At 48.2% G+C, this 21,020-nt stretch overlaps 1 protein-coding gene across 1 annotated transcript in view; it reads right to left on the bottom strand.

The window, feature by feature from the left end:
* LOC137651177 (XK-related protein 6-like) overlaps positions 1 to 21,020 on the bottom strand; it is a 77,133-nt gene that overhangs the window by 36,965 nt on the left and 19,148 nt on the right. Inside the window, exon 2 of the mRNA XM_068384323.1 lies at positions 6,541 to 6,659. Within this exon, the coding sequence (XP_068240424.1) occupies positions 6,541 to 6,659 (119 nt within the window). The remainder of the gene's footprint in view (positions 1 to 6,540; positions 6,660 to 21,020) is intronic.

Here is a 21,020-nt window from a genome sequence, read left to right as displayed (position 1 = left end):
TCGCTAGGACCGACTTCGGAGTGTCCATCTTGAAGCCGGTGTTGTACACAAATTGTTGAGGGCTGAAAGGTCTCCAGAACTCTGTCACCTTTTCCACCAGGAAGAGGCTGTTGTAGAACCCTGGACTCGGTTCTCGACTGGTTCTACTGCCCCTTTCGCCAGCATTGCCGAGCCTTCTTCCTGCAATACTGCTACTCTCCAGGGGTCTCTGGATGCCAACCACTCCGCCTGATGATCTGGGATCCGAGGTGGAGGTCCGCTAGGAAGGGAAGCTTGTACCCCTCCTTAGTACTGCTACGGTCCCCAGATCCGCTCCGTGGTCCCGCCATGCTTGCCAATATCGTTTGAGACATCCCCCCACCTGAGGCGCCAGCAGGAGTAGGGGGGGGGCCTCCCCTCCTAACTCCTTCGAGAGCCGCGGCCTGAACGTCCTCTCCTGGAGTCTGAGTAGGAGGGTATGAAGGTTAACTGAGGAGTCGAAGCTCCCCTACGGGGGGCAAGGCAAGGGAAAGATTACGTGTGCCAACTTCTACATCCGACGGGCGGACGGAGCCGAAGAGGCACTGGGCAAAGGTGCGGGGCTCCCTCTCCAGCGGCCACCGAGACAGGCACTGGGGAGGCAATACAGTAGCCCCGTTCGACCCGCTCGGGGAACAACCACTCTGCCTTCGTCACGGATGGAGCCGTCATGGGCCTACCCCCTCCCGGGGAAATCCGTGGGGTTTAAGCACCCTGCCATGTCAGAGGCCTCTTCTGATGCTTGGATGGGGCTGGCCGGGACAATGGCACGGCTGGCCCCATCACGGATGGAGCCGCCGGAAGGGAGGTATCCGTCATGGGTGCGTCAGCGGCCACCTCCAATGCTTGGATGGGACTGGCCGGGATGATGGAGCGGCTATCTCCATCACGGATGAAGCCACTGGGACGGAGGTACCTGTCATGGGGCTACCCCTTCCCGGGGAGATCTGTGGGGTTTAAGTACCCTGCCATGTCAGCGGCCTCCTCCGATGCTTGGATGGGGCTGGCCGGGACGATGGCACGGCTGGCTCTATCACGGATGGAGCCGCCAGGACGGAGGTAGCCGTCATGGGAGTGTCAGCGGCCCCCTCCAATGCTTCAATGGGGCTGACCAGGACGATGGCACGGCTGGCTCTATCACGGATGGAGCCATCATGGGTGTGTCAGTGGCCACCTCCAATGCTTGGATCATGGGTCTACCCCCTCCCGGGGAATCCGTGGGGTGTGAGTACCCTGGCCTACCAGCGGTTGACCACGAATCCTGAATGGAGCAGTCGTGGTACCGGGTATGGAAGCCATGCTGCCGGGTCGATCCAGCGGCTACCTCCGCTGGAAGGATGGAGCTCCTGCGGATATCCATGGAGCCACGGGCTTCCCCGTGCTGGCTAGTTGGTTCCTCCGTTCAGGGCTAGCCATCAAACGACCGGAGGCCGGGACAAGGCTGCCAGTCCGAAGAGGCGACCCTCTCCGCTGGGCGGGAGAAGTCGGAACCTTCGCGGGCTTATGCCTGTCGGAACGGGGGCCTCTGTCCTGGGTCCACAGCGCTCGTGCCGAGCTAGGTGGCCTTTGGAGGTCAGGACTCGACTGCCAGACCGAAGGGGCGACTCTCTCCGCTGGGCGGATGGAGCCGGACCCTTCGCGGACTTACGCCTGGCGACTGGCATCACCGTCGGAACGGGGGCCTCCGTCCTGGGTCCACTGCGCTCGTGCCGAGCTAGGTGGTCTTTGGAGGACTTATGCCGGTCTGCCAGAGCCTGCTGTAGGGTTGTCGGGGTTCACGTCGAAGGGCGGGCATCACCGTCGGAACGAACGAACCTTCTCTACCGTCCGCAGAACCTACGGCCTGATCCCGAAGAGCCGGGTCACCGGGCACTCGCACCGGGCGCTTCCGTTCTGGAATAACAGGCACTCCCCTGCGGTGGTACCGGTCTTCCCGGCGGGAGCCTCCGCACAAGGCTCGGGGGTCAGAACTGGCATCGCCGTGCCGGCGAGGACTACCGTTCGTGTATTCTCTCTGGGGGACGAGGACGCGGATCCCGTGGGCTGACCCGACGGAGGGAACCGTTCCTATAAGTCCGAGGGCCGAACCAGCTGTGCTGATTCGGCCAGGCTGCCCGTAAAGAAGCACGGTTCCCCCCGCTGGCGGGGTGAACCGGAAGCTTCGCGGCCTTACGCCTGCCTGAAGTGGCCTTCTCGCATTTTTCCCTGCGAGGGTCATATCTGCGTCTGGAGGATGGCCTTCGTGGCGAGAAATCCCTGGACTGCCGGTCCAGGGAACACTGCAACTCAGACTTGGGAGGCTCCTTCTCGGCGACGTCCTCGGCTGCAGAAGTGACTGAAAAACACGCCAAAGAGGCTGGAGAAGAATTAGGGACATTTTTCCCCCACATGGGGTCATCAGAGGAGACGTGGCCTGCTTGCACCAGGACTCCGTCTCCCAAAACACTCCCGCCCCTCCCTCAAGCACCTCACTCGTCTGGAATGACGCCATAACCCCACTATCCTGAAGATCAGACTCTTGGGGAAGGGCCTCGGCCCTCTTCCCCACAACGGACTTACCTCATCCCCTACTCTGGGTAGGGGATGGTGGTAGGGAAGCTCTGTCAGACGAAATGCCCGGCAAAGCAAGGGGGGAAGGGGCGCTAGTCTTCTTAGGCGACCTCTTCGTCGCCTACTTCTTCTTGGTGCTATACCGCACCCACTCAGACTCCTGGGGAAGAGCAATGGGCACTTCCCCATAACTGACTTACCTCGTCCCCTACTCTGGGTAGGGGAAGATGGCTGTATAAAGAAGCTCCATTCGACGAGGCATCGGGAGAAGTAAGCGGCGAGGACAGGTTCGTCTTCCTATGAGACCTCTTGGATGTATTCTTCTTCTTGGTGCCGAAGCGCACCCATTGCACTACGTTCCAGGACTTGCACTCCGGACACGTGGCTGTAGGAGAACATAAGCTGCCCCTACACGACGAACACAGAGGATAAGGGGAGGAAGAATGATATATTCTTAATTTGTTCTCGTCAGCTATTTATTTCCTTATTTCATTTCCTCACTGGGCTATTCTTCCTTATTGGAGCCCCTGGGCAAAGCATCTTGCTTTTCCAAATAGGGCTGTAGCTAGGATAGTAATAATAATAATAATAATAAGTCCACGTGGGGACCTCGAAAGACACAAAAAGGGGGGTCGGGGGTAAGAGAGAGCGCCGAGATGTTATCACGGCGCGACCAGAGAACTTACTGGAGATCGAGACCTGAGCAAGCATGCTCTCTGACCTGGGGGAAAGCCTCAGGGCATGTTCCACTCCACCTGAAGTTACCCCTCATAGAAAACGGGACTAGGGGTAAACTACACAAAACTCTGATCGGTTGGGAGGAGATCCCAGATACTCCTAAGAAAGTAGTTCGAGGTAAGTATTCTGTGTTGGAACAAATAGCAGTTAAAATCTTTAATGAGGTGTAAACAAGCAGCTGGCAGTTCACCTGTAGATAGCAGTAGCAGGGAGGCGACAGGCCCCAGCCAGCTCAAAGCTCTTCACTTTGATTGCGACAATGACTCACTCAGGGGTTGGTGTCAGTGATAAAGTTTGAGTAAAGGACTCAGGTTTGTATAGTTGGGAAAAATAAAAATTACATTAAAAATTTGCCATTTGTTCCTACACAAATACAATCCATCGTCCTTATTTACAGGAGACTCATTATTAGGTGGGCGGAAATACCCAATCTAACTGGCTGGGACTTTACCGGCATACTCACGACTCTTGCATATGATGTAGAATCATATGCAGAAGAGTCAGGGTTCCTTATACCTCGTGAACCACGTATGCTTGTGGAGGATCACGGCCCGTGCCTCAAGGTGACTGAGCTTGAGCAACAACTCTGTGTTGTATGCCTGGCTAAAGTAATGAGCAACAAAGCAATTTATAAAGTAGTAGGTTTGCATAGATACATCACACTCCCCCTCATAGGTGTGGGGAAAAGACTCCCTTGTGTTTAAACACAAAGTAGCTAAAAGGTTGATGACCTTACCTCCACTTCCATGAGACCAGCTGATGAGGCTTTCAAAACTATCCCAAGAGAGGGTCAGACTGAAAGAAAATGGAAAAGGCCAGTGATATTTGATTTTCCTCAGGGTAGTGTTCTTGGCCCTTTTCTTTTAATACTATATATACATGAAATTTAGTTTGGCCTAGAAAACAAGCTTGTTGCATATGCAGATAATTCTCCTATTTTTGCATCAATTCTATCTCCTAAATGTAGATCTGGGATTGCTGAATCCCTTAATAGACATCTAGCAAAATTTGGTGCAAATTATGGGGCATAAAGTTGAATGCTAACAAAACTCAGAGTATGATTGTATGTCGAGGATAGTGGCTCCTTGACATCCGGATCTCAGCATTGATGATAATTCTTTAACTCTGTATGATTTAAAATTTTAGGTGTGATTCTCAACAGCAAATTTACTTATGAAAAACACATTAGGTCTGTCTCTTCTCCAATTGCAAAAAAAATTGGCTTATTGAAAAAATCTTCCATGAATTTTGGTGATCAATCTATTCTGAAGGAGTGATTTAATTTTTTCCTTCTACCATGTTTTGAGTATTGTTCTGCTGTCTGGAATTCAGCTGCTGATTTTAATCTTAATTGGTTAGACAGGAGCTTGCAGTTTATTATATTTTCCAGATCTAGATATTAATCTCTGGCACTGTCGTTCATGTTGCATAAAATTTTTCATAATTCTTGACCATGCTTTACATACTATCTCCCCAGACCGTACTTTCCAGTGCATAATACTGGGCATGCCATTAATTCTAATAGTCATGCCTTCGCCATCATGAGGCTCAATACTACCGTTATTCTAAAATTTTTATTCCAGCTGTGACCAAGTTGTGGATTGACCTTCCTAATTGGGTAATTGAATCGGTAGAACTTCAAAAAATCAAACTTGCAGCAAATGTTTTTATGTTGAATAGGCTGACATGTCTCTATAGTTTATTTATGAAAGATCTGCTTTAATGTTGTTACATTTCTTGAAATATTTCATTTTAATTGTTCATTACTTCTCATATAGTTTACTTATTTCCTTCCCTTGCTTGGTTATTTTTTTCCTGTTGGAACCCTTGGGCTCATAGCATCCTGCTTTTCCAACTAGGGTTGTAGCTAGATAGTAATAATAATAATTCATTCCTTTTATCCCAGACTTATTCGTAACCTTAGCCCTCAACCTAAAGTTACTTGTCTTGTAAGAGGTGGTGAGGTAGATACGGCAGGTCCAAGCATAAAAGCATCCATGAAACTGTGGGTCACATCCTGCAGGTATTGGGCTGTAAATTTTGTCTGCCATTTCCAGACACCTGCCTGAAGAACATGCGCCACAGAGATGTTAAGGTGAAAAGCCAGAAAGGTGCTATCACCTCTGATGTCATGGGCTCTAACCCAAACCCCAGAGAGGATGATAAAGATCTGGAGATCACTTCTCTTAGCCAGAAGGATATAGTGTTCTTAGTTATTTTCTTCTTTTTCCTTCCTGTATTGACAAATAGACTGTCAAAGAACTTTTCCAATTTAAGAAAATGAATAAAATAGATACGATTAACGAGGCAACAAGAGTAAGTGTATACTGCTTGCGGCCGAAGCCAAAGTGAGTGTCTAGCTGACCAACAGATGGACAGGGCTTATCCTTAGCCAGCTGGTAGTTATAACTACTTAGTTAAATCTTAATGGCTGTTCCAGCTTTACTGAAGTAACACTCCTATTAAAGGATAATGGTTTGTATTTATGCAAGAACAGATAAAAAAAGCCAAAATTTGAGTGTACTTTCAGACAGATGGGAAGAGTTTCTAACACTTTCCAGTACAGTAGTTATAACAACACCTCATTGAATAATAATGTGGGAACATACAAACACTTATCACAAACGAAGTAAGAAAAGATCCAACAGTTGGGAAGAGCAGCAATGAGTAAGTCCGTAGTCTCTGCAGCCAAAGGGAAGTGATATGATACAGTCAAGCAGGCGGGTGGCTACCTCGAGTGTGGTGCTTAGTTAGTACAGTATACACTTGAGCTCTCTTTCCACGGATGCTGCGAGCCAGCTGGATATCTCTGAGCATGATGGTAACTCTAGGCATGGATGGCACACAAGTTGGTGTCTTCAAAGAGGCCAACAAGGTAAGCCTCAGAGGCCTCCCGAAGGTCTATGACAGCAGAGGATTGAAAACGAAAGTTAGTCTTAAAACTGTGCAATTTCATGCACCAGACACTGGAAGGGCAGCTTCCAGATGAGAAGTTCGGTGCTCTTCTGGTAGCGAGGGACCTCACAGAGGGCTACGGTACCAGGCTTGTAAAGATGGGGTTTCTTGACTCCTCCTGGCCTTGGTGGCCAGCTGCTTGCGAGGAGCACCTATCTTGTTAAATATTTGATGGATTTTCCGGCTCACACTGAATAAATATTCCTAATTAAAAGATGAAAGTTTGTATGCAAGTAGAAACAAATAATCAATTGAAAAGCTGCAATTCACATGACTTACCAATAAAGGGAAACTGCTGTCATAACAATGGATGGAACACATATAAAGAGTACAGTCAGACAAAACCAAGTCATATCGTCATGCATCCAGTGGTTATATGCCGTCAGGATATCAAATACCTGTAAAATAAATAAAAATGTGATTTCTAAATCATAATCAATGTACTGTACATGCTTTCAGGAAATGCACCTGATATAGAAATTTTATTTAATAATATACTATAGTACTAGTTTAATACTTCTCTGCAATGTAATGCTAAGATATTACTTTACTTCTCAAAACTATCTGAAAACAATAAGAAAAATATAAAAAATAATTTTTTATTTGGTAATTTGTATTTTTATTAATTATGAAAACCTAATTCCCTCAAGGATATCGGCAGCCTAGAAAATAGTCATATTTGGTCGGCCATTTTCTTATTTCACAATTTTTACAATGTAAAAGGTCTGCTCCATTACCAGACGAAAGATTATGTCATTTAGAAACTTTCTTTTTGGGTAAAAATGCGATTATGTCCGCTCATCCTACCCGAATATCCCTTTATCGACTATAGTGACTACAGACATCGCTAATTTGTGAGAAATTCTTCAATATTTATGTTTACATATATAATTTATTGCTAACTGTACGATACGTTGGGTAAAAATAACAATTTGTGAGAGATACAAGTGATACGATGAGTAACCAACATTGTCTAAAAGTTTGGTGTGTGAAAAGTTTGAGGTTATTTTTTGGTTACTTAATTTTTCATTTTTACTAATTCAATCATAACCAAGAAGTCAGTGAAAAGCTTTCATGCAAAAAAAGTGATGGAGTGTTCTGAAAAAACACACAGAGTGAAGCCAATAGCAACATCCCATTTCCTGTAAGTTTGCAATTGTCAAAGATTAGCTTTCTGAATCGTTAAAGTAATTTATATTTTAGCTCAGGTTAGTTTATTACGTGTTTTTTGGGCTCAGCCATGTCGTCCTGATGGAAGGTTCCTTTAAGTAGCCTTTCTAAGGGATATTTGCTACAGTGATACTCCCAGAGAAATAAACCAAAGGTTTCCAGAATTCTAATTCCTGGCGCGATTCATTCGTAATATAACTTTAAGGATGTCGCATCATATCAGGGGACGTATTTTTTTATACAACACAGAGCAATCTTCACCCCAAATAGATTCAACTCTTTGAGGGGGAAGAGTGGCGAACGAAAGGGGAGCCGTTATCAAGGTACCCGGGTGGGCCCCCTCCCTGTACTGCTACGGCCCATCATTCCTTTGAACTGTAGCATTTAAGCTAAGTGCTCTCCCATGTTTCTCTCGGTGTTGTTACTGTTTTTTGGAATACTGTATTATCATGCAATCTCCATCCTCTGGAAAGTTGAGTATTTTATCTTTCCTGTGTATAATTCATAGCTCCCTTCTCACAGTTGAATTGAAATATTTTAAGTGTGATAAGTGGAGCACAGCCAACCTCGGAGGCGACCATTTTGAGCTGCTGTCGCACGTCATAAATGCAATTATTTAGTTAGTAGTGCAACGCTCCCGGTATTTAGCTATAAAGAAATTTTCTAGCTAGTTAGGCAAAATTATACTAGGTAAGATCGAATATACATATATAATATTTCCTCTTCCAAAATATAACGTTTCTTTCGTATACGATAGGATCTCGGTGGTATCACTTGTAGCCGCGGTCCCCACTCGAGTTAGGCTAGCCTAACCTATTTGGTATACGTTAGTAATGTTAATTCCATTGTTTAACCTCTAGTATCGCTTCTATTAATTTGGTCGGGGATATACATATCCCCTAGAATTATTGGTATAATTCGATACGCTTCTCTTTCAGAGAAAAGAGGATAAACCCTTCTTCCCCCCTGAGCGCCATCGTCCCAAGCAGCAACCCTACCTTCCGTCATCGCCAACGAATAGTTAACTCCAGCTTGACTCGGATAGTTTTTTACTGTCGATCTTCTTTGCCGCCTAGAATCCCAGCTTTGAAGTACCCTGTATGACAGTAACTCAGGGTGTATTGTCTTGCTGCCGACAATGTCATCGATAGGGGAATCGTGATTCCTCTGCTGGCCATGACGTTATCGGCAAAGGAAGCTATGCTTCCCTACTTTACAACCGAAAGTAGGCGGCATAATTGCCGCCACGTTTCTCCCTTGTAGACTATAAGACGTGTCTTATAACCAGCAATGTCGCCGACAGGGGAATTCTTATTCCCCTGCTGCTCACGACAGCGTCGACACAGGAAGCCATGCTTCCTTAGTTTGAAGCCGAAAGTAGGCGGCATACTTGCTGCTGCCTTTCTCTCCTGCAAACTATAAGACCCCTTTCCCTCCCCCACTCTGTCCTTTAGTGTCGGCATAGCCGTCACTACATTCTTTTGGCCGGTATTCTACAATCATCCCGGCTTGCAGGGTTGACTAGTTGCCAGCAGGGACCCTTCCAGTGGCGGGTAGGTTGCCGCCTCGGGCAACTCCCCCTTATGTCCTTCCTTCGCAGGAAGTGAATGCCCCGGGGGGAAGACGGAGCCGGCCCTGATGGCTGCCGGTGGGAAACCCAATATACTGTTGAGAATTCTTCAGTCCCCTCTTGGACTGCCATCCACATACCTCACAACCGGCAGTACAGCCGGCGGCAAAAGTTGTGGCTGAATGGAACCTATAATCAGATGCATTCCTCCCCTTCCATTAGAATTCTCATTCTGGCAAGGAGACAATTACATTAGGTGGCAGTAGCCCTCCTACACTTCCATTTATAGTGCTGAACCATAATAATAGGAAACCCTCCGTTCCATTCTTTCTCTCTCTCTATCACTTAGTGCCGCTAGGCATTAGCCTAACCCGGGTAATGTACCGGTAAAACTACAGTATACAACACTACAGTAGCCAGTAAAACTACAATATATAACAATACAATAGTTAGAAAACTACAGTATATAATAATACAGTAGTACAGGTATTTCTAACATACTCTGTGTATCTTTTCGCAGTCTATGTTGGGACCGCATAACATGCTGAGGTTGAAGCATTCCCTCAACACCCTGATGAATCCTTTGATTATCAGGACACTCATGAAAAACCATTCAGTATTAATATTTAACAGGTGGAGGACTTGATATAAATATTTACTAGCTCCGGCTCTACGTACGAGAGTTATTCCACGCTGTATTTTCCCTTACTGTATAAGGAATTTAAATATTAATATTGACGGAGGTCTCAGCAACTGCCTGTGAGAGGAAACGCAGATATGAGTCTTTCCTATTCCCTTTCTAGCTTACTATCCTAAGCTATTAAATATAATAGTATGCATTACTATTTTTTATATATGCATTATATCAATGATATAAACAACTGAGTACTCATTTCACCCTTCTTCTCCCTTACAGGAGGAGTCAATGGTGAAGTGTACAGTTGTGTTCTACAACCACAAGAGTAAGAACTTTGTGGGCCTATGATGTACAGGTCTCATGCCCTCTGCTGCATCGTATCTGGATCCCCGAGGTACTAGGACCCGTATTATAAGTACAGTACACATTATATCAATGATATAAACAACCTAGTACTCATTCACCCTTTTTCTCCCTTACAGGAGGAGCCAATGGTGAAGTGTACAGTTGTGTTCTGCAACCACAAGAGTAAGAACTTTTGTGGGCCTATGATGTACAGGTCTTATGACCCTGCTGCATCGTATCTGGATCCCGGAGGTACTGGCACCCGAAGGGTCGCTCCAATCGCTTGACCTTGCTGACTGACGGCTTTGGAAAAGATATCCCTGACACTACGGAGTCAGGGTATAGAGCAAGGGAGACCTTTCGAAGGTGAGTATGAGGCTTCAAGAAGAACTCTCCGGGACTTTACCTACCTAACAAATCTCTAAAGTGCCTATTGTTCCCTAAGGCTCAATCGAATGTTGGAGGTGTCCATTGACACCGGACAGGACCTACTGCAAGAAGGCCTTGAATAAGAAAGAAGTGGTTCAACCACCCACGGAGGAAGAAAGATCCGTTTTGACGGTGACTGAGGTCCCTCAGCTCACTGTGTCGGCATATCAACCTATGCCATCAACCTCTTCAGCCCCAACTGGCTAGACAGGTCACCAGGAGCAAAGCGCTCCTAGAGTCGATCCAGCAAATGTTGACACTGTTCTGAAAGGAACAAGAGGAGAATAAGCAAGATCTCAAAGAGATGAAGAGAGAGTTACAGGAAGGGAAAAGCCCTGGCGCTTCCAGGGGCTCTGCTAAGCCCCTTAAAATATCTGACCTCCCTCAATGCCCCGAAACCAAACCCTGGAGGTAGACGGAACACATGCCCATGTTGAATGGGAAGCTTTATATCCCCGAGAAGTTGGGGGCCAAACCCCTTGAAGAGTTTCAATTCTGGACCAGCTTTCAGTGTACCCAGATTGCTACGTGAGACTGCGATATGAACCTACATCCCGTGAGGAGACTATGCCAAAAGAAGTCATTGTCCTCGAACATAACAAGGCACAAGCCATCCTTACCAAGACCCAGAAAGGAGCCGGATATACTAACTCCAAAGTCGCAGCATTGAGCAAGAAGCACCCAACCTTCATTGCTCTTTCCTCCAGAGCCTTCCCCCTTTCGGGGAAAGCCCTAGACTGTGTCATGAGAGCAGTCGAAGAGGGCAAACACTGCCAAATCCTAGCAAAATGCAAACCATTATCTCTAGCTATGCCCACCTGCGAGGAGAAGTGGAAAGAAGAATATCTAACCTTCTCCGTCTCGAAGTTGAATCCGGATATAGCAGGACAGCAGTATAATGAGAACCTTCCAAAGTTGCCAAACCATCTTTTGAGAAGGGAACAGGAGACGAAAGATAGTCTTGCCACCTCCCTGTCTCATCAGAACTGCTTGGAAATGTGTGCAGGCCTTAAATAACGCCCCACCCTTGTGATGGATTTGTATGCTTTTCTCAGGTCAAAAAGGATCTGTAGAGAGCATGTGTTTGCCGCAACAACATTGAAAACGAACGCAGAAAACTGATTTCATCATGTATCTGGGGCGAAGACCCTTTCCCACAGGAAGATGGTCCAAGAAGTCATTGCCAAAGCCACCACGGAGAATAGGAACCTTCTCCAAAAGTGGGGCATGTTCTCAAAGAGGAAATCTTCATTAGAATTGCACAATTTTCCGACCGTGACCATAACCACGGTACCTCAAATGGTAGCCCAGCCACAAATCACCTTCCGGATGGTTCCTAAACAGCTGGTAGCCAGTCACCTGTGTTTAATCCATGCTTTAAAAGGCACTTGACCACCTTTCGGCCCAACAGAGGTAAGGGCCCAAAAAGAGGATCCTCCGGAAACACCCAAAGGGTGGAGGAGGATGCGGTCATGGAAACAAGTCCTCAGGAACCTCTAAACAATGAGAGGTTCCAGGTAGGAGGCAGACTTTTCCACTTTCGGGATCGTTGGACCTTCAATCCCTGGGTCCACAGCCAAATTACGAATGGACTTGGTTGGAAATGGAACAAAAATCCACCCCACTTTTCCAAAATTCTTCCATCACTCCACCCCCTTATTGAAAGAATATACCTCAGAACTCTTGAATAAGAAGGTAATGAGAAAAGTGAAGTCCATCAAAATTCCAGGGAAGGCTGTTTCGTGTTCCCCAAGAAAAACTCGGACAAACCTAGAGCCATTCTAGACTTGTCTCCACTCAACAAGTTCATTGAGAACAAGAAGTTCCGGATGCTTAAATTGCATCACATAACGACCTTTCTACCAAAAAGGGGCGTACACAGTCTCAATAGACCTGGCAGATGCTTACTGGCACCTACCAGTCAGTCGCCCACTCTCCTCCTACCTAGGATTCTGGCTACAGAAGACAAAATATGTTTTCACAGCCATGCCCTTTGGACTAAACATAGCCCCAAAGGTATTCACAAAGATAGCAGACACGATCGTCCAGCAACTACGCTCCAAAGGAAGGAGTACAAGTAGTAGCATACCGGGACGATTGGCTGGTGCGGGCAGCATCCAAGACTACTTGTCTGCAAGCAGCCGGAAAGGTGATCCAGTTTCTGGAACACCTGGGTTTCAAGATCAATCGCTAGAAGTCTCACCTTTCTCCAGCTCACAAGTTTCAATGGTTAGGAATCCATGGGAACTTGCAGTCACACCACCTCTCCATTCTATTAAAGAAGAAGAGAGAAATAGCGGCATCTGTCAAGAGACTAATCCAATACAAGGATTTCAAGACGTCACCAGGAAAGAGTACAGGGCTCTCTCCAGTTCGCAGTAGTGACAGACCCGGTGCTAGAAGCACAGCTAAAGGATACGTCAGGAGTCTGGAAAAAATACGCATCAAACGCTCGAAGAGATCAACAAGGTTGACACCGACCCGATTGCGCACGCTATTAAAGCCGTGGTCAACGAATAGGAGCCTAGCACAGTCAAATGAGCGTAGACGTGCAGGCACGTGGGCGTGTGGGCGCGCAGGCGAATGATCGCGCGGGCGCACAGGCAAGCGGTCGCGCAGGCGAGAGGTCCCGCAGGCGAACGGTCGCGCCGGCGAACAGTAGCACGGGCGCGCAGGCGAACGGTCGCGCAGGCGCGCAGGCGAACGGTCGCGCAGGCGAACGGTCGCGCGGGCGAACGATCGCGCAGGCGAACGGTCGCGCAGGCGAACAGTCGCGCAGGCGAACGGCCGCGCGGGCGCGCAGGCGCGCAGGCGAAAGGTCGCGCGGGCGCGCAGGCGAACGGTCGCGCGGGCGCGTAGGCGAACGGTCGCGCGGGCGCGCAGGCGAAAGGTCGCGCGGGCGAACAGTCGCGCGGGCGAGCTGTCGCGAGGGTGGGCAGGTGAATGAGCGCGAGTCCGAGGCGGCGAACGCAAGCGTTAGCGCGATGGCGAGAAAACGCGCTGCCGCGTGGGCGAGGAAGACCGCTGGCGATATGGATCAACAGGCGATCGGTGGTGAGCTGATGAGCGCTAACGCGCAGGTTGGCGATGGCGCGTTGTGGCATGCCGACACGATGGCGAGCAGCATGCGCAGGTGAGCGATCGCGAGCAGCATGCGCAGGTGGGCGATCGCGCGATGGCGATCAGCATGCGCAGGTGGCCGGTCGCGCGATGGCGATCAGCATGCGCAGGTGGGCGGTCGCGCGATGGCGATCAGCATGCGCAGGTGGGCGGTCGCGTGATGGCGATCAGCATCCGCAGGTGGGCGGTCGCGCGATGGCGAGCAGCATCCACAGGTGGGCGGTCGCGCAATGGCGAGAGCATCCGCAGGTGGGCGGTCTCGCAATGGCGAGCAGCATCCGCAGGTGGACGGTCGCGCGATGGCGAGCAGCATTCGCAGGTGGGCGATCGCGCGATGGCGAGCAGCATCCGCAGGTGAGCTAGTAGCTGGCGAACCATGTTCCTTCAGAAGTGTTGGAGAACGTTGGCGTGCTGGCTGTAACACACGCGGGCGATCCGGAGATCGCCGAGAGACAGGTGATCGCTGGTGAGCTGATGATCGCTGACGAGCAGAAGGCAACGCGTGGAAGCCTGCGCATAGAAGAAGAGTCCTTGACCCCGACCTGAACCAAAGTTCTAGATCGCGAGGGCGAACGTGGGCGCGTAACAGGAACCAACAGGAACAGCAGGGATGATCATCATGAGAGCGCTGACGAACAGGAGAGCGCTGATGAGCAGGAGAGCGCCTGTGCGCTAACACTGAGCAGGAGCAGGAGAAAACACAGTAGAAGGGCGCGCAGGGGAACCCTGACACGCAAGGGAAGAACCCCCATGGGAGGCAACCCTTTGCCCCGAAGGGATCGTTGTCCGTCGGAAGACCATTGTCTGTCCGCCGGGAGACTGATGTCAGTCGGAAGACCGTTGTCCGTCGGGAAGACCGTTGCCCGTCGGAAGACGAGATCAGACTGCTGTCCATCTGCACCAAGGCGGAAGATCAAGAAAAAGGAGTTGTAGGCTGCAAACGGAGATTCAAAAAGGCACCTCTTAGCACCCTTATAGGAAGATGAGAGGGCCTTACGACGAGGCGGACGGTGGGCCTTACGGCGAGGGAGGCCAACAGCAACAGCAACAGAAGAATCCTCCGAAGAGGAGTCTCTATGAGTGTACTCTCTCGCGAACGAAAGAGAAACACTTTGTAGAAGAGACTGGTCAGCCAGTGACCTAAAAGGAGCAATCCTCCGAAGAGGAGCTCCTGCAGTTGCCCAGCCCCTTGAGCGAAACTGCAGGTGTGATCGCTCAGCACCAAGAGCATAGTCGCACGAAAAAAAGGCAAGAGAAGAACCCCCCAAAAGGGGAAAAACTCAAGCCTGGACAGGAAAAACTTCCCTCGGAAGGAAAGTTACCCGCCCAAGGAGGCAAGCCTCCTAAGAGTTCTAAAATAAACTGGAGAGCTGTCCGTCGTCACGGGAGTACTTCCAGTAGAAGGAGACACGCCCCTGACGAAAATACAAGGGGGGAGGCAGCAACAGCCGAATCCCCAGGACTCAACAAGACAGCTCACACCGTTGCCATATTACAGAAACGAACTAGATCGGTAACTGTAAAAAAATAAAACAAAAAACATTAGTACACATTCATTCCCCCGGGAAGGCTCCGAAGAGGAATCCCGAGAGAAAGGAAACAAGAATTACATAACAGGCACGTGCCCTCACAACCACTTACACTTACGGAAGGAGAGCTGTAACCAAAACAGAATTATAACAATTATAATTATGGAACTATGTAATTATGTAATTTAAAAATGAATGAACACTAAAGAAAGAACGAAAACACCGAAAGGAATCGTTCTACAAGCTGAAAAAAAAAAAAAACTACAATTAGATTCATAAACTAATTGAGACAAACGTATGGCGTAGCAACCCCCCCACACGGAAAGGAAGCTTCAAGGGCGTAGTAACACGTAGTAAAAGGGTGAACGACCTCAAGAGAGAGAGAGAGAGAGAAAGACATAAGTCAAACTCGATCGCCACCCATAAAATTACGCCGTGGTGGCCTAACTGCCGAGGACTCCACGTAGATATCGTACACTACACACACAACTCTGAAAAGGAAACTTACTGATTTCTATACTCAAATATATATACAAACATGAAAACATGTTTACATATATATTGAGTAAATGAAAAGTAAGCGATTAAGTAAAGACAAAACAAACAATGGCTGCCAGGAGAGGACCAAGACAGAGACGTCTGCCACAGTCCGAGCCAAAAGTGAAAGTGAGCATTCATCTGTGTGTGAGGGGGGGGGAGGGGTAGCTACCTACCACTCCCTTACCCCCCCGCTAACTAGCGCGGGGGTAATACACCCTCGTTAAATTCTAATGGCTCGCCATTTCAGCTGCGCTAAAAGGTAAACCCTCTGTAAATAGCGTGGTTTGTATTTCGGTTACGGAACAAATGTATATTCAGACTTTTAAAACCTTCCCTTGTATGTAGTACTGTTAACAAACTACCCTTTAATGTACAGAACACTTAATGCATGTACTACAGTACCCTAAACTAAAACAGGCACAAATATTCAAGGCGATTTTATATCATGCGTTTCCTAAACACGCCAAAAAGCACGATAAAAAATGGCAACCAATGTTTTGTTTACGTTTATCTCTGATCATAATGAAGAAACAAACGCATTTACACATCTGTGTATTGGTTAGTTTTTGCATCGATATATTGATTATTCAGTACAGTATGTTGATTTTGTTATTACCAATGTTTTACTTAATTTTTCTTAGGACTTCCAAATGAAATGTTTTTCTTTATGACGCCGCCTGAAACGACTGCGTCATAAAGTACGCTCAGTAAACAACCACGCTCAGAACAAAGAAGGCATTTAACGCGCATGATGAAAGTGATAAATAATGATATTAGAGTAAAAGCTTTTAGAAAAATGTTATTTTCCTTAGTAAAATAAATTTTTGAATATACTTACCCGATGATCATGTAGCTGCAACTCTGTTGCCCGACAGAAAAAACCTAAGGTCGGGATACGCCAGCGATCGCTATACAGGTGGGGGTGTACAACAACAGCGCCATCTGTCGAGTAGGTACTCAGGTACTTCTTGTCAACAAGAACCAATTTTCTCCTCGGTCCACTGGGTCTCTATGGGGAGGAAGGGAGGGTCCTTTAATTCATGAGCATCGGTAAGTATATTCAAAAATTTATTTTACTAAGGAAAATAACACTTTTCAATATTAATCTTACCCGATGATCATGTAGCTGATTCACACCCAGGGGGGTGGGTGGAGACCAGCATACATGTTAACATAGAAGCTAAGTATCCCGTATTTCATTTTAGCAGTTATTCAAAATAACAAACATAAAATAAATAAGTACCTGGTAAGGAAGTCGACTTGAACCATTACTCTGCCTTTTTAAGTACGTCTTCCTTACTGAGCCTAGCGATCCTCTTAGGATGCTAAGCGACTCCTAGGTGCTGAAGTATGAAGGGCTGCAACCCATACTAAAGGACCTCATCACAACCTCTAATCTAGGCGCTTCTCAAGAAAGAATTTGACCACCCGCCAAATCAACCAGGATGCGAAAGGCTTCTTAGCCTTCCGTACAACCCAAAAACAACAATAAAAAGCATTTCAAGAGAAAGATTAAAAAAGGTTATGGGATTATGGGAATGTAGTGGTTGAGCCCTCACCTACTACTGCACTCGCTGCTACGAATGGTCCCAGGGTGTAGCAGTTCTCGTAAAGAGACTGGACATCTTTAAGGTAAAATGATGCGAACACTGACTTGCTTCTCCAATAGGTTGCATCCATTACACTCTGCAGAGAACGGTTCTGTTTGAAGGCCACTGAAGTAGCGACAGCTCTAACTTCATGTGTCCTTACCTTCAGCAAAGCATGGTCTTCCTCATTCAGATGAGAATGGGCTTCTCTAATCAAAAGCCTGATGTAATAAGAGACTGCGTTCTTAGACATCGGTAAAGCAGGTTTCTTAATAGAACACCATAAAGCTTCTGATTGTCCTCGTAATGGCTTTGTACGTCTTAAATAGTACTTAAGAGCTCTTACTGGGCATAGTACTCTCTCTTGTTCGTTTCCAACCAAATTGGACAGGCTTGGGATCTCGAACGATTTGGGCCAAGGACGAGAAGGAAGCTCGTTTTTAGCTAAAAAACCAAGCTGTAAGGAACATGTAGCCGTTTCAGATGTAAAACCTATGTTCCTGCTGAAGGCGTGAATCTCACTGACTCTTTTAGCTGTTGCTAAGCAAACGAGGAAAAGAGTCTTCAAAGTAAGATCTTTAAAAGAGGCTGATTGAAGCGGTTCGAACCTTGCTGACATCAGGAACCTTAAAACCACGTCTAAGTTCCAACCTGGTGTGGCTAACCGACGCTCCTTTGAGGTCTCAAAAGACTTAAGGAGGTCCTGTAGATCTTTGTTGGTGGAAAGATCTAAGCCTCTGTGGCGGAAGACTGCTGCCAACATGCTTCTGTAACCTTTGATCGTAGGAGCTGATAGGGATCTTACATTCCTTAGATGTAAAAGGAAGTCAGCTATCTGCGTTACAGAGGTACTGGTTGAGGAAACTGAATTCGCCTTGCACCAGCTTCGGAAGACTTCCCATTTTGACTGGTAGACCTTGAGAGTGGATGTCCTCCTTGCTCTGGCAATCGCTCTGGCTGCCTCCTTCGAAAAGCCTCTAGCTCTTGAGAGTCTTTCGATAGTCTGAAGGCAGTCAGACGAAGAGCGTGGAGGCTTGGGTGTACCTTCTTTACGTGCGGCTGACGCAGAAGGTCCACTCTTAGAGGAAGAGTCCTGGGAACGTCTACTAGCCATTGCAGTACCTCGGTGAACCATTCTCTCGCGGGCCAGAGGGGAGCAACCAACGTCAACCGTGTCCCTTCGTGAGATGCGAACTTCTGCAGTACCTTGTTGACAATCTTGAACGGGGGGAACGCATACAGGTCTAGATGGGACCAATCCAGAAGAAAGGCATCTACGTGAACTGCTGCTGGGTCTGGAATCGGTGAGCAATAATTTGGGAGCCTCTTGGTCATCGAGGTAGCGAACAGATCTATGGTGGGCTGACCCCACAGGGCCCATAGTCTGCTGCAAACATTCTTGTGAAGGGTCCACTCTGTAGGGATGACCTGACCCTTCCGGCTGAGGCGGTCTGCCATGACATTCATGTCGCCTTGAATGAACCTCGTTACAAGCGAGATCTTTCGATCTCTTGACCAGGTGAGGAGGTCCCTTGCGATCTCGAACAACTTCCTCGAATGAGTCCCTCCTTGCTTGGAGATGTACGCCAAGGCTGTAGTGTTGTCGGAGTTCACCTCCACCACCTTGCCTAGAAGGAGGGACTTGAAGCTTCTCAAGGCCAGATGAGCTGCCAATAGCTCCTTGCAGTTGATGTGAAGTGCTCTTTGATTCCACGTGCCCGAGCATTCCCGTCCGTCCAGTGTCGCACCCCAGCCCGTGTCTGATGCGTCCGAGAAGAGAAGGTGGTCGGGGGTCTGAACAGCCAATGGTAGACCTTCTTTGAGAAGAATGCTGTTCTTCCACCAAGTCAGCGCAGACTTCATCTCTTCGGATATAGGAACTGAGACCGCTTCTAGCGTCATGTCCTTTCTCCAGTGAGCAGCTAGATGATACTGAAGGGGTCGGAGGTGGAGTCTCCCTAACGCGATGAACTGGGCCAGCGATGACAGCGTCCCTGTTAGACTCATCCACTGTCTGACTGAACATCGGTTCCTTCTCAGCATGCTCTGGATGCATTCTTGGGCTTGACTGATTCTGGGGGCCGACGGAAAAGCCCGAAAAGCTCGACTCTGAATCTCCATACCTAGATAGACTATAGTTTGGGAAGGGACGAGTTGGGACTTTTCTATATTGACCAGGAGACCCAATTCCTTGGTCAGATCCATAGTCCATTTGAGATTCTCCAGACAGCGACGACTTGACGGAGCTCTTAAAAGCCAGTCGTCCAAATAGAGGGAGGCTCTGATGTCTGCCAAATGCAGGAATTTGGCAATATTCCTCATCAGTTTGGTAAACACTAGAGGTGCCGTGCTTAGGCCAAAGCACAGGGCTTGGAACTGGTAAACGACCTTTCCAAAGACGAACCTTAGGAAAGGTTGGGAGTCTGGATGGACGGGGACGTGAAAGTACGCGTCTTTTAGGTCCAACGAGACCATCCAGTCTTCCTTCCTGACCGATGCTAGCACCGACTTCGTCGTCTCCATGGTGAACGTCTGCTTGGTGACAAAAGCATTGAGAGCACTGACGTCCAGCACCGGTCTCCACCCTCCTGTCCTCTTCGCTACTAAGAAGAGACGGTTGTAGAAGCCCGGGGATTGATGGTCCCGGACTATGACTACCGCTCCCTTTTGTAGCAAGAGAGACACCTCTTGCTGTAAAGCTAGCCTCTTGTCCTCCTCTTTGTACCTGGGAGAGAGGTTGATGGGAGTAGTTGCTAGAGGGGGCTTGCGCAAGAACGGAATCCTGTACCCCTCTCTTAGCAACTTCACAGACTGCGTCTGCACCCCTGTTCTCCCAAGCCTGCCAGTAGTTCTTGAGCCTGGCTCCCACTGCTGTCTGGAGAGGTAGGCAGTCAGACTCTGCCTTTTGAGGACTTGGAACCCTTCTTCTTTTTGCCACGTTGACTGTCGGCACGGGTACCTCCTCTGCTAGAGGTTCTGCCACGAAAGGGCGGAATGAACCTAGACGCTGGTGTGTCCATCCTAGGTCTAGGCACGGAAGGTAAAGCTGTGACTTTACGTGCGGATGACGCCACCAGGTCATGGGTATCCTTCTGGATCAACGAGGCAGCAATCCCCTTGATCAGCTCTTCCGGAAAGAGACACTTGGAAAGCGGAGCAAACATCAACTCCGACTTCTGACATGGTGTGATCCCCGCAGACAAGAAGGAGCAAAGGTGATCTCGCTTCTTAAGAACTCCAGACACATACGAAGCCGCAAGCTCGCCAGATCCATCCCGAATGGCTTTATCCATGCATGACATGATGAGCATGGCAGAGTCCTTATCCGAAGGTGAGGTCTTTCTGCTTAACGCTCCCAAACACCAGTCCAGGAAGTTGAAGATCTCAAAAGCACGAAAAACTCCCTTCAACAGATGGTCCATGTCCGAGAAGGTCCAGCAAATCTTGGAGCGTCTCATAGCCAGCCTGCGGGGAGAGTCAACCAGACTTGAGAAGTCGCCCTGGGCAGAGGCAGGAACTCCCAAGCCGGGATCTTCTCCCGTGGCATACCAGACGCTAGATTTGGAAGCAAGCTTGGTCGGTGGAAAGATGAAGGCTGTCTTACCAAGTTGCTTCTTGGACTGCAACCACTCTCCCAGTACCCTTAACCCTGGATAGGTACGGTCCTCGGACACCCCTTTAAGGGTATACTCGGACGCGAACGACCCCGACGCCAAAAAAAATTCTTGAAAAATCAGTTTTTGCAGTAACCTCCTTTTTTCTTTTGCCAAAAAAAACTTCAATGAATGCTTAAAACAACTGTAAAGATAAATACTACTCATCTGCAGAAA

This window comes from Palaemon carinicauda, chromosome 12 (assembly GCF_036898095.1).
Source record: "Palaemon carinicauda isolate YSFRI2023 chromosome 12, ASM3689809v2, whole genome shotgun sequence".
Classification (NCBI taxonomy): Eukaryota; Metazoa; Arthropoda; class Malacostraca; order Decapoda; family Palaemonidae; genus Palaemon; species Palaemon carinicauda.
Note: the sequence above shows the minus strand (reverse complement) of the source record. Positions and strands in the feature narration are given on the sequence as shown.